Below are 12,483 nucleotides of genomic sequence, written 5' to 3'. Positions count from 1 at the left end.
TATATATATTTTTTAATGTTTTTAAATATTATTTTGTAAAATATCTTAGGCCCTCACAGAGGGCCCTGACGGCTCGCCACTGGAGTAAACTAATTAAACCAAACGTTAACAAAAGAAAATAAACAAAATCACACAATTAACAAAATACTATAAATGTACTCAAAACATTAGATGCACAAAACAAACAGATAATCAAAATGAATCAACTAAAACAATAAGTGTCCTTGCTATTCCGTGATCTCAAAACGGCCCTGGTGACAGTCCAACACGGAGTAGTCAGGGCCGGTCAATTTTATGACACCACAGCTCGGTGCGAAAGCCCACCAAGAAGGGAGAATGTTTACAGCACCCCTGGAAAGAGGTTTAAAATGACTGAATACTTAAGTTTATTAAATGAAAAGTTATCTATGGGGGAACTCATACATACCAGCCTGTGTGGCCACTCGCAGCCACAGAGCCCACAAGGAAGGGAGAGAGAGACTCAACAATCCCACTGTGACATGAATGACAGTCAATACACCAGAGGAACCAAGCTGAAGGTGAGAAAACGGCAGACAACGGCAACTCACCAATAGTTGCAACACTGCAAGACCAGGGAGCCTCCGGCGGAGCAAATCCTCCTCAAAAGCACCGAACGTCAGCTGCGCTAAGACAGTAGTGTCAAGCCGGGTGTTGCTTGTCGCCATGAATAAATGACAGAATGCAAGATGCTTTACCTGTCTGGTAGAGAGTGTGATGCGCCAAGCAGCGTCACAGAGGAAGAAGACCTCCGGTCACACATGCATCGAGGTATTGCTGTTGCCATAGCAACTTTCTTCATTCATTACTGGCTGGTCATATCTGGAGTGGAAGTGGACCGTGTGCGCGCTGCGTTGGACTCTTGTGATTGGACAAGGGCCGGACCATACCATACCGGAAGAAGGGGGGCGTGAATATTTCTTAAAGAACCCGTGTTCTTATTATACATCCATGGTATTATTGTGGTTCTATATTTACAACGAAATACCTATTTATGCTTTTCAGTCCCTCAAATAATATTGTAGGAAATATATCATTGAATATATTTGACCTTTGGTTGCCAGTGAGAGAAGAACTGGTAACCGACTAGGAATAGTCAAATTTAGGTTGATTATTTAATTTCGGTGCAAAGGCAAGGACTTTGCTACAACGTAAGACGACTATGAATAATTGAATTACAAATGTAAAAGACACTGTAAAATACCTTTCTTATTATCTTTATTTGCATATGGTGGTGGTTTCATTACGTTCAGTAAGTGTTTGGTCCTGGCATTAGTTCTTCATTTTTTTAAATTGTATTCAACATGTTTTATTAATCTAATTTAGATACACTATGTAAACGTTGTTTTTCGTTGTTTAGTCTCTTATTATTTGCTTGAAGGGATTGTGCACACAATTGATGACGATGCTGCCTGAGAGGCTAAACTCAGGGCTTTAAACTCATCAAATCATGGCTTGACGTGAAAAAAAGACACAGGGGGTTTCAGTCTTTACGCTTCTGTCGATCAATGTTATTATATATAAATATATTTGTATACCACCGTGCAAGTTACATCAAATGCATTTCTCTATTAAAGCCTTTAAGTCGTCATTTGTATAATTCACTAAGACGTAATTGGGCTGTGATATGATTATGTTTTAATGGTTCAGGAAATCTTAGCAGGAGGATGTGATTGGACACAGTCCGTGTCACTCATCGGTCATGGGAAAGCTCAGGTTAGGTAGCACTGCTCCGCCTCCTGTACACTTGCAGCATAGATGCATAAAGAGAAGTGGATACAGCGTTGGAGGCGGGACTCCGTTAAATCCTATGAGTTTCTCAGTGGCGCCTGAAGCCCATATGGCCTGCATCTCGAGAGCAAAAGTACCCGTATGTCGGCCCATAGAGCATGCGCAGTTTAGCTTTCCCTTAAGCCCCGTCTCCGATCTCCAGCTCTCTGCTCAGTCAAATTAATGGGCAGGAGAAATAACAATGTGTTTGGCTTTAAACGCATTTTAAAAATGTAAGACTCTAATGATTCAAATGAGGTCAATACAATTGTTCCTACCGGGTCATGTATTAAGCTAAGGAAAAATCATACACTAATTTAAAGACGTCCATTTCCCAATGTAAGTCAATGGGATAAAGTTATTTGGACGTCACTGACTGATACGGAAGTTGTAGTTCCGCCATTTGGCCACTACGAAAACCTGCTTTAAAAGTCCGGCGCACTTCCTGGGGGCTTGACTTGCAGTTGATGCTACAGAGCGAATGCTGGTCGGATGCACACATTGAATGAAAGTCAGTGTAGCAGGCTGTTGCCACCAGCAACTGAGAATATCTGCACACCGTAAAGTTACCTTACAGTGTCCAGGCTCATGGTGAGACTGTAACAGAAGAGATAATTTCACACATTGGAACAGGAGAGGATCAAGGCATTTGTGGAAGGGGAAGGTGAGAGATATTTGATGAGCTGGGGTTTCCCATAAGTATTTCTGGTTAGACAGGTAGGGTAGCTAGCTAGCCTAACCGATTCACGGTTATCGCTGCGAATGAATAATTTTATTGTAGTTTATCCAATTAAAATCAGAGCTGGTAAATCATGATTTTGTTAACAATAAGATCAGATACTTGTTTGTATATTCAGCGTTGTTTTATAGGTTTCTTTGTGTGTGTGTGCTACAGCCGGTATTGGTACTGTTAACGTTAGCATGCTGGCTAACTCAGATATCATGTTGCATGTCATCAAGACAAGCTTGCTAGCTCTTTACGCTAGCTAACCTTATGTGGTTAATGTTAAATGTGGAAGGATTATTTCCTTGATGAGTCTATGCTGCAGGCAAGCGGATACCGACACTGTCTTTCTCCGTGTCCAGGACCGGGCTGTGAGGGGCAATGCAGCGGGTCACGGCGCAGCTCGTCGCCGGGCTGGTTGCAGCGGTCCTGTCGCTACTGGCGGAGCCGTGCGGGGCGGACGGCGGGGGCCTCAGCCTGGCCGACCGGGTGATCTGGGCTGTGAATTCCGGGGGTGAATCGCATGTAGACGTGCACGGTATTCACTTCAAGAAGGACCCATTGGAAGGGAAACTTGGCAAAGGTGAGTTGGTGTTAACTGCTAATATAGGTATGCTTGTCTTGCTGTGCTTCACCTGTAAAGGTGTTGCTTAGAATGACATTGTGAAGGTAAAATATGTTCCTCCGAAACATAAATGTCTAATAGAAACCTCTGCATGGTCTGGCTTCCGCAAATAACCACAAACTAACGAGGAGTCAGCATAAAGGAGTACGCTCCGCCCCTCTCAGCATGGAGAGGAAGCAGGTGATGATATGATATTGACTGCAGAGAGTCATTCCTAGCTCCAGTTATTAAGCTGAAATCCTATAAATGCAAGTTTAAGGGAACACAGTGTGGTAACTTGCCATTTGAGACAGAAGGGCACTGTGTTTCATTGAGTGCATGAAAAGGTCAGGGCTTGCACAATGTGGTGCTATGCTTGACTTAAAACATGATCCGTTTTCCAGTTATACAGATATTAATGTGACTTCGTGATCAAAGTGCACTATAACACTGATGCAATTCTTCTTTTTGTAGCGTCTGATTATGGGTTGCGCCTGCCAATACTGCGCTCCAGTCCAGAGGACCAGATTCTGTATCAGACAGAGCGCTACAATGAGGACACTTTTGGATATGAGATCCCCATTCGTGACGAAGGAGACTATATACTAGTAATGAAGTATGCTGAAGTTTACTTTGCCCAGTCACAGCAAAAGGTATGGGAATAAATGAATCAGTTTGTTTTGTGTTTAATACATTTGTCATTTTCATCTGCACAGTTTGAATGGAAAAGGTATGCATTGAACCTTTGAAGGCCTGTTATTATTTTCAGTTTTATACATTTCAATATAAGATGCAACGATAAATTAACAAGTGCCAAAGATTTAGATGATCAATTAGTCCTTAAAGTATTTTTTCTGTAGATGGATAATAATGCAGTTTATGTAAGTATTTATAAACATTTAAGACTCAATTGTGAAATATCAGGTGAATTTCAAGGCTGAGAGTTTTGTCACACCCCTGTACTCAAAGGATTAGGTGTAATTTGTCCAACCTTCAAAGGAGTGAGGGAGGTGTCAATCATGTATTGAAAAGAAGCCACATTAGGCATAAGTGAAATTACATGGGTGGTCGGATCAAATGGGGCCATTGAATTGACAATAAAACTTGAGATAGGAAGAGTGCAGGTGTTCCTATCCACATTAATAATGTCTCTATTGTTTAGTAGTCTCTGTAAGGCATGGCAGCGAGCCTGCATGCAATACTAGGACCCTGAAACTGAAGTAGCGGAATGAGATGAATCCGTTATTTATTTATTATTCACACCTGTCAAAATGTTTGCCGAGATAAAGCCCTATTTGTTTTAACATTACTTTGAAGGTGAAAAACCTTGAATACTAGTCGAGCTACAGTTTCAGTTGACTAACTTTACTCTATTGATGGCCAAATGATTAAGCTGGGTGTTTCCTTCCTGACTTGGGAAAATGTTTTTCCTAGGTGTTTGACGTCCGTCTAAACGGCCATGTGGTGGTGAAGGACCTGGACATCTTCGAGCGTGTGGGCCACAGTACGGCTCACGATGAGATAGTACCCTTCTCTATTAGACGTGGTAAACTGAGCGTACAAGGAGAGGTCTCCACTTTCAACGGCAAGCTCACTGCAGAGTTCGTAAAGGTGAGCTGTTTTTATTTGGATTGGATGAGACATTTCTTGACTCCAGTGAAAGTCACAAGGGAGTGTCAGTTTGTTTATTTTACAATGACTCTTGTGTATGATAACCCCAGTTGTGAGTCGTTTTACAAGTTCAAACAGGCCTGGCAGGTTGAACAGGGTCATTTGGAAGTGTATTCCATTTCCACTAATCTATAACAAACTTAAATGGTTGATTTACTGGTTTTGTCAGCCTTTCACAAAGTAAGATAGTCATTTAAAATGCAGTATTTCAAGTCAAAATGAAGACACTCGTTTGGTGTGGCATAAATATAATGTCATCTAGTCCATTTCTTTCAGTTGATGAACAGAACTAAATATATAAGTCACATTATATTTAAAAAAAGATGGCGTTCTCAAGAGTTTTGATAACGAATATAATATTATAAATAAGACTTTATTCAAGCCAACAGCCAACATGTTTAAAGGGGGGTGGGGGTCAATTTGTTCAATTATTAACTTATATTCTCAACATGATCGGCAGCTTTGCTTGATGAAAGGTCAGAAAGAACAAATAATGTGATTTTTATATTGAAATGACATCAATCAAAGACAATCTAGTAATAAAAAGAACTCCAGTTATAATAAGAACATATCTAGGGACAAGATTTAAAGCAATAGTTGGACAATTTAGGGAATACAATTATTTCTAAAAGATAGATGACATGATTGAAACATCTTTCCTGTCTGTTAAATATGAAGCTACCTCCAGCAGCAGGTTAGCTCATGGTGACATAGGTAGTGTAAACAGCTAACTGAGCTCTTTCCATAGATAACAATATCTGCTACCAGAAACTCTCAAACACAAATTACAAACATGGTATCTTGTTTGTTTAATCTGTATAAAAACCAGCGTGTGTGCAACAACAGCTTGTCGTTTTTCAGTATGTTGGACAAACGCGATAGTGAAGTTAATAAGTTACAATTTGGAGAATTTCCCCCAACTGCTCTTTTTTAATGTGATGGCATTCATTTCAGATGTGTTAGATAAAACCATCCTCATAACCTGTATGGCTAAGGGACTGCAGCCCGACATGTAAAATCAACGGAACATTTACATAATGAGCTCCATGTCTGAAAGGGCTGCTGACAGCCGGTCTGAGTGGTGTGTGTGGGCCATGCAAATGACTTAAAACAGCCTCACATCTGGCTGCCCTTTATCTGTTAACCTGTCAGGTAGTGCAACTATAACTATTCTCTCTAGCACTCATCAATCTTTGTGCCACTATTTATACCAGTTTCATTATTCAGCTATTTACCCATCCAGTGGTTGCTTGCCTTTGTTTCCATTCTTCATAGACAAGATTGCCGTTTACTGTGATTTAGGAAAGGCTTTAGTACATCGAGCGCTAAACGCCTGACGTTGTCAGATACATTTCATATATTCAAGCAGGTTAAAACAGAAGAGAAACATATGCACACATATATATTAAGAAGCATGAGCTGTTGGTAAGTGGTGCAATTTTTGAGAAATAAAAAATAAGTCTTAAAGGTGAGGCAGGTAATTTTTGAGAAACCAGCTCGAGTGCGCGAGAATTTGAAAATACACAACCGGAACAAATCTGCCACTTCCTTACAGAGCCCCTCCTCCAACACACACTAACGCGCACATGACCAATGAGGGCACGAGATAAGCTTGTGCACAGATGGAAGGCTGACAGGCAGGTAGGCCATCCAGTTATTTTAGCCGGGCCGGCTCAGATGATTGGTCGTGCTTTTTACAGTACTACGGCTTCCACAGATTTGTTTTCTTAAGATATTCATTGCTATCGGGATGTTAAGAGCATTCCATGGAATATAACAAAAGGTGTATCTCGAGCCGGTTTCTCAAACTTACCTACCCCACCTTTAATTATCCAATGATAACAATTAAATGAATGAGGAACTAGTCCTCATGGCAGCATTTAAGTATATTTCGTTTTTATTGACAAATCCAGATAGAGCTGAATTGAGGATTTTGGTCTTATCTATAAATAAGTGAAATGCCCTCTTATCTATTGCTATCTTTGTAAAGAGGTTCGTGGTTATGTTGTCACATTTTACTCGGTGGTAATATATCCAGCACAGCAGCTCCTGCCCTGGGACTTCAAGAGTGATTGAGTTTATGATTTGGTTCCTCCCATCTCGTGATGCATATTACGCTTCCCTTGTTGTCCTCCTAGCCATCAATTCATCTCCATGTCACACTGTACGCCTGGGCTGTTTACATAACTTTGTATTGACCGGAAATCTATGTCAAGGGGAGGGAAGTATTTTTGAGTGGATGATCTTTAGTTTGATTTGTCCTGCTGTAAAAATGGACAAAAACACCCAAGATTAGATTCAATATACTTTATCAATTGCCCACAGAAAAAAACACATTATATATATTTATTGCCACAGAAAGACTTTCATTTGGAAAGATCTTGCCAGCCTTTATTTGACACATAGTTGCACCTGTAATTCGAATATAGGAGTACATTACCTTTGTTCTTTTCTTTTTTTTATTCTGTTTCTTGGCAACCTGCTGCAGGCCGCAGAAATGCATATATTATTAGATTTCCCTTCAAGCTTTGGGTTCTGCAAATGAAAGTTTCTGTCTCTGGGTTAGTAGAACATCTAAATGTGCAGGGTGGCATACTTCAAAAAATGCTTTTTCTGCAGTGACCTAATTTTCCCTATTTTATTTTGTGCCATTGCTCTCTGTGCATTTTGTCCAGGACACGCTGTCCGCTCTTCCTGCAAAAGGACATTATTCCAACAATAAATAGACAGCATCGCTCAAGCACAGGCGTTTTTGTTTTGCATTGTTCACTGCATTGTCTTCACCAAATGTTGATTCTTATTTCACAGTGTGAGATAAATTCAGAAGGAAAGGCCAGAGAGGAAGCCTTTCTATAGATTGTGTCAAAGTGAACACATTACTTAGATAAGGGTGCTCAGGCCTTTACTTTGTTGTTTCTTGAAAGCGAAAAACCTTATGGATCATTGTTAGAAACAAGCTGTGTGGTATTCAATTACTTTTCATTTTCTTACATCTGTTATTCTGTGTTTCAGGGTTATTATGACAACCCCAAGGTCTGCGCTCTCTATGTAATGAAGGGGACATCAGACGGTGAGTAATGAGACAAACATATTCTTCAAACATTTGCATTTAAGTACATTACATTGTCTTGTCCAACCAGATGTGTTCATTTTAGTACAGACGTTGAGGACTTAATGCTGCATTTCCACTGCTTGGTAAGAAGCAGCTCTACTCATAGGTTGTCCATTAGCAAGAGATGTGGATCAGACTGGTACTTTTTTGGTACTGTTTGATGAAGGTTAAAAGCAAGCTGAGGATGAGTTAAAACACTGCAGACCACTGATTGGTCAGAGAGAATTACTACCAGTTCGGGATATCCTACACATTTCCCACTATTCTAAAATGGCCTCAGTCCCCATATTTAACCCATCGCAAATTCATCTCGCAAAACAATGTACAATTGACAAGCGCTTCTGTCCATCTGTTTGGTTGCCAATAAAATAATCCAGAAAGTTTTGCATAGAAAATGATGTCAGTTAATGCCAACACTAAGGATGTCCTCTCTGCAGTGTAAGACAAAAGAGAAATGGACCTGATACCAAAAGTGGCGTGGAAAAATATCTGTTATTTTGGACTTCCCCTCACCCTTTTTATTTTCTGGACAGATGTGCCCAAACTTCAGCCGCACCCTGGCTTGGAGAAGCCTGAGGAGGAGGAAGAAGAAGAGGAGGAAAGTGAGCCAGGCGAGGAAGGTGGGAAGAAAAAGATTCCTGGAGGTTCCAAGCCCAGGGTCCAGTCCGGCCCCCGAACACCAAACCCATACGCCGCAGACAACAGCAGCCTCATGTTCCCCATCCTGGTGGCGTTCGGGGTCTTCATCCCCACACTGTTCTGCCTCTGTCGGCTGTGAGCTACAACTATCGGTGGAGGGGGCGTCAAACAGACAAGACGGCAAGAGACTATGGAGGGGGAGAAGGAGGGTGGGGGTTGGGAGTCATCTGGCAGAACAGGTAAAGGCATACACACAGGGAGAGAGCTTGGAGAAAATCTGGACGACGTAGGACAATAAGAGACAATAACTTTTCGGGACGCCACTTCGCCGTGGAGCAATGGCTGCTGTCCAATTCTACCGGAAGAAAAGGAAATGTTGGAAGTGTGTGCTGTGCGCTTCTTCGTGAATGTGTTTCGCATCCACTTCTGCTGACACTTTTGAACAATGTTAATCATTTCCACTCAGAGATCGTGCAGGATTTACAGATGCCAGTCTACACGGTTTGAAACCACATTTCAGCAGCTAAGAGATGCTCAGGAGGGATTTGTCTGGGCCCGTTTTATAAGCTAAAAAGCATCGTTTTTGTACTGGGTGTAGCAAGGAAGCACACTCTGTTTAACACGCATCTGGTCACACATCAAATTGGAAATGGTGCTGCTTAGAAATTGGTTAAATAGAATAGGTAAGAGGTAACACAGTTGGCATTTGAGAGGCTCCCATTTTTCTCAAAATGTTTACGTCTTTCCACTCAGATCTAGTTGGTCCTTTGTTGACGTGCCATCATCTACTTGCCATAAGTTGTTTGAGTAAGAATTAGGCGTTGAGCCAGCTCTGCAGTGGGTGGAATTATTTGCTGTCTAAATCAGCCTGCCTTTTTGCATACATTTAGGTTGGGTTACACAAATCTGTTGGTGACGTGTGGTGAAGCATAACTTACTTTGCATCGTTCCACCAAATACATATTTAGAGCCATTAAAGGTGTTCTCAAAAGTTATCATAATTAAGTCCTGTTTTCTGGCAAGAATTCATTTTTAACGTTAAAACATTAGAAAGTCCAGACGTGGAATAAAAAAATGTCAGTAAGAGACACCAGAGTCAAAGTTTATGCTGTAAAACGCTGTAGCTCAAGTGAGTGGGGGTCTTCAGATCTTTGCATTTACTGTGAGCTTCGCCTTTTCTCTGAAGTCATTTATTTTTGCATGCCTGCCTTTTTTTGTTTCACCAAAGAATGTATTTTTTATTTTCTCAGAAAAAACAAAAACTGTGGCCTGTTTTTTAATTTGTTAAATAGCTTTCATAATACCATTTTGTGAAGCCTCTTTGGTAAATTAGTTAAACGGTATATAAGGACAAACATGACCCCTTAATAACAACATTGAACTGATTTGGAGAAATTGTGTTTTGCCACATTTTACATCAGTGGCTAACTGGAGGGCTGGTTGTAATCTCTCTTTGTCATACATTTGGGTTTTTGATTTCAAACCGAATGCTGTGTTGACTTTGGCCATGGACTTCTTCAGTCCTCCGAGTTTTTTTTAAACGTAGAGAACAGGCAGCTCCATGTTAATATAATAAACTCTGTGCTAGTCAATGCACTTATTTCATATAGCCACCAGTCCATCCACCTGCAGTCAGTGAAAAGTCAAACACATTTTTTTATTTCTCGTTTAAAGTGTATCCAAAATTCTTACCATTTTGTTAATTCAGTGTCAACTTTTGAGTGCAATTGAGCTTCTGGTCCTTTTTAATTGATTTGAACTGGGGACAAATCTTTATCTTCAACCCTTTTTCCTTTTTTAAATGGCCACATTATCAGTCCACTTCGTCTGTGTTTTCTCAGCTTTTGAAAAATGATATCCTTGTTTTGCTTTCCATGCAGGCTGAAAAGCAGCTTTGTTCTCCATTTTTAGTGGAGTAGTGTTGTGAACCCTCCTATTTATGTATCTAGTTACCTCCCTTAAGTGCTTAGCTCTACTTCAAGGACAATTTTGTAACTTTACCTGTTTCACTAATGCGTCTTAAATGTCCCCCGACACCCCCTTGCTAGTATTGCTGTTGCCATATGCAGTACTTGAAAACGTTTAATAATTCAGGTGTTGTGGATCCCTCCTCACTCCTCGATTCTCCTTCTCATTTTGATTGATGGTGAGCCAGAAGTTGGCGTCAGAACATTGTTGGTCAGCTGTTGGCAATTTGGGATTTTTGTTGTTTTTCTTTCCTTTTTGAAGTTGTAAACTTAACTCATATTTCACCATATTTCACTTCATTTTTCTACTGAAAGATGCAAACATTTCATTTAGTTCAGCACCAAAGTCACCGTGTTCTGTTCCTCTACAAGTCTACACAGTTGCGTGTGTATATAAAGTACAAAAATCACACATTTGATCGTGTGACAACCATTTTGTTCTCATCACTTTTGTGTTGTTGCTGAGGTGTTAGGTTTTTTTTTTTTTTCTAGGAAGACTTTGTGGCCTTTCTTCTGGGGAGAACGGTTGTTGGTACAGTTTAAAGAAGATTTAACGGGCAGCCGGATGAACTGACTGTCAGTCAAATAAATGAGATTGTGTCTGAAAATATGGGATCTTCCATTCTATTATATATAATTTAAATCAGAGTAGGGCTGATCTGGAGATATTTTACAATACGCTTGGATCTGTATGTTTGAATTTTTTCCTCAGGATCTGTTTTGTTTTGAGTTTTTAAAACTTGATATTTTATTGGTGTGACATTTTGCACTGCCTCATGTATTTTAAAATCATGTCATTTTTGTGTGTGTATGTCTTTGTTGCCTTGAATTATTGAATACATTGTGCTTTACCATCATTTGCCTTGCGGTTGCTCTTTTGTTGGCTTGCATCAAGTTAGCCTCCTTTTGTTTCCCTCTTCTGTTAAAAACACACTTTACTGGGCTAGATTTTTATTCCACACAAACGACAGAAGTCTCAGAATAATAATTATAACTAGTTAACTTTTATAGTAGCAAAGCCAGGCAGAAAAAAAGTTTTTAGTTAAAACTGAAAAGTATCTCCAACACATTCTTTTTAGTTCCTCGTCAACCATTTTCGAACCTGTTGTTAAAACACCTCCGTATTGAATGAACTAGAGTGGAATGAAGATCTGCTCTGTTTTATTCACATGAGAACCAAAGAATAGCCGCCATTACATCAAAGCTCTCTGTGTCCTTATCTGACGCTAAAGGTTCTTCATTTCCATTCAACCTATTGTTTCTCTCTCATTGGTAAAGCAGTCCCTGGCCATGATTCCCAACTCCTTGAAATGTTCCTTTAAAAAAAAAAAAAAAGTGTAATTAATGTTAATTTGTTTGAAATGAACATATCAAGCCTGTTGCTATTTCTCCTTTTTTTTTCTTCCTCATTTTAAAAAGCAACTGAACATGTGAAATGATTTTAAACTGAGACAAATTTGAACAGCGAAACATCTGCCAACGTGTCCATCGTCCAGGCAGCAGACCACACACACAATGAGGTCTGACAGCCAGGTTCACACAGTGTGAGTGTGTGAGACAGTGAGTGTGCGCTTAACAATGAGTTCTACTGTATAGATATATACATGTGCTGGACGAATAAACGCCCCTCTGGGGGGGCTGTAGGCAGCAGCAGCAGGTGGACTGAGAAATGTATCCGAGACCCCTGATCTTACTCTGATGTGGCATATATCTGCAAAATGGGAAATGCTGTCTCTTTTTAATAAATGTGCTATTTTATCAGAACGTGGTGCTGCTGTTTTTCCACTCAACTTACCTTACTTTGGGTATTTAACAAACTTTTGGAGCTTAGATCTAAAAGTAACAATATTTCCTGACACATGTAGTGGTCACAGCACATGCACAGGCCCTCTGTTTGTCCAGGTGTTGTTTTTCCACCACCTGTGAAAACCTCTTGAAATAAACCTTCATATCTAACATGTGTTGGGACCAGAATATC

General features: G+C 40.2%; 1 protein-coding gene and 1 long non-coding RNA gene across 4 annotated transcripts; one reads left to right on the top strand and one right to left on the bottom strand.

The window, feature by feature from the left end:
• Window positions 1-121: 121 nt before the first annotated feature.
• LOC104950465 (uncharacterized) lies at window positions 122-856 on the bottom strand. 2 transcript variants are annotated; one of them, XR_798918.1, is made up of 4 exons: window positions 717-856; window positions 570-641; window positions 428-493; window positions 122-351 (listed from the first exon to the last, which is right to left on the bottom strand). It is a non-coding gene; the product is annotated as an uncharacterized lncRNA (long non-coding RNA). The 2 variants fall into 2 exon arrangements; XR_798917.1 differs by having other exon boundaries at window positions 428-641.
• A 1,411-nt stretch (window positions 857-2,267) lies between these two features.
• Window positions 2,268-12,266, top strand: mlec (malectin). 2 transcript variants are annotated; one of them, XM_010776995.1, is made up of 6 exons: window positions 2,268-2,452; window positions 2,875-3,095; window positions 3,591-3,769; window positions 4,551-4,727; window positions 7,800-7,857; window positions 8,433-12,266. In XM_010776995.1, exons 2-6 carry the CDS (start codon window positions 2,894-2,896, stop codon window positions 8,675-8,677), a joined length of 861 nt encoding a protein of 286 aa, XP_010775297.1. In that variant the 5' UTR covers window positions 2,268-2,452; window positions 2,875-2,893; the 3' UTR covers window positions 8,678-12,266. The 2 variants fall into 2 exon arrangements, with proteins under 2 accessions (XP_010775297.1, XP_010775298.1); XM_010776996.1 differs by lacking the exon at window positions 2,268-2,452 and adding an exon at window positions 2,529-2,593.
• Window positions 12,267-12,483: the final 217 nt, after the last annotated feature.

The sequence above is a fragment of the Notothenia coriiceps genome, unplaced genomic scaffold, assembly GCF_000735185.1.
Source record: "Notothenia coriiceps isolate Sejong01 unplaced genomic scaffold, NC01 NC01_scaffold00017584, whole genome shotgun sequence".
NCBI classification, from domain to species: domain Eukaryota; kingdom Metazoa; phylum Chordata; class Actinopteri; order Perciformes; family Nototheniidae; genus Notothenia; species Notothenia coriiceps.
Note: the sequence above shows the minus strand (reverse complement) of the source record. Positions and strands in the feature narration are given on the sequence as shown.

Excerpts from the sequence above, each read along its gene's own strand:
- mlec (XM_010776995.1), top strand. The coding sequence starts at position 2,894 with ATGCAGCGGGTCACGGCGCAGCTCGTCGCCGGGCTGGTTGCAGCGGTC. Across the intron at positions 3,096-3,590 it reads GGAAGGGAAACTTGGCAAAG|CGTCTGATTATGGGTTGCGC; the intron begins GTGAGTTGGTGT and ends TTCTTTTTGTAG. Across the intron at positions 7,858-8,432 it reads AATGAAGGGGACATCAGACG|ATGTGCCCAAACTTCAGCCG; the intron begins GTGAGTAATGAG and ends TTTTCTGGACAG.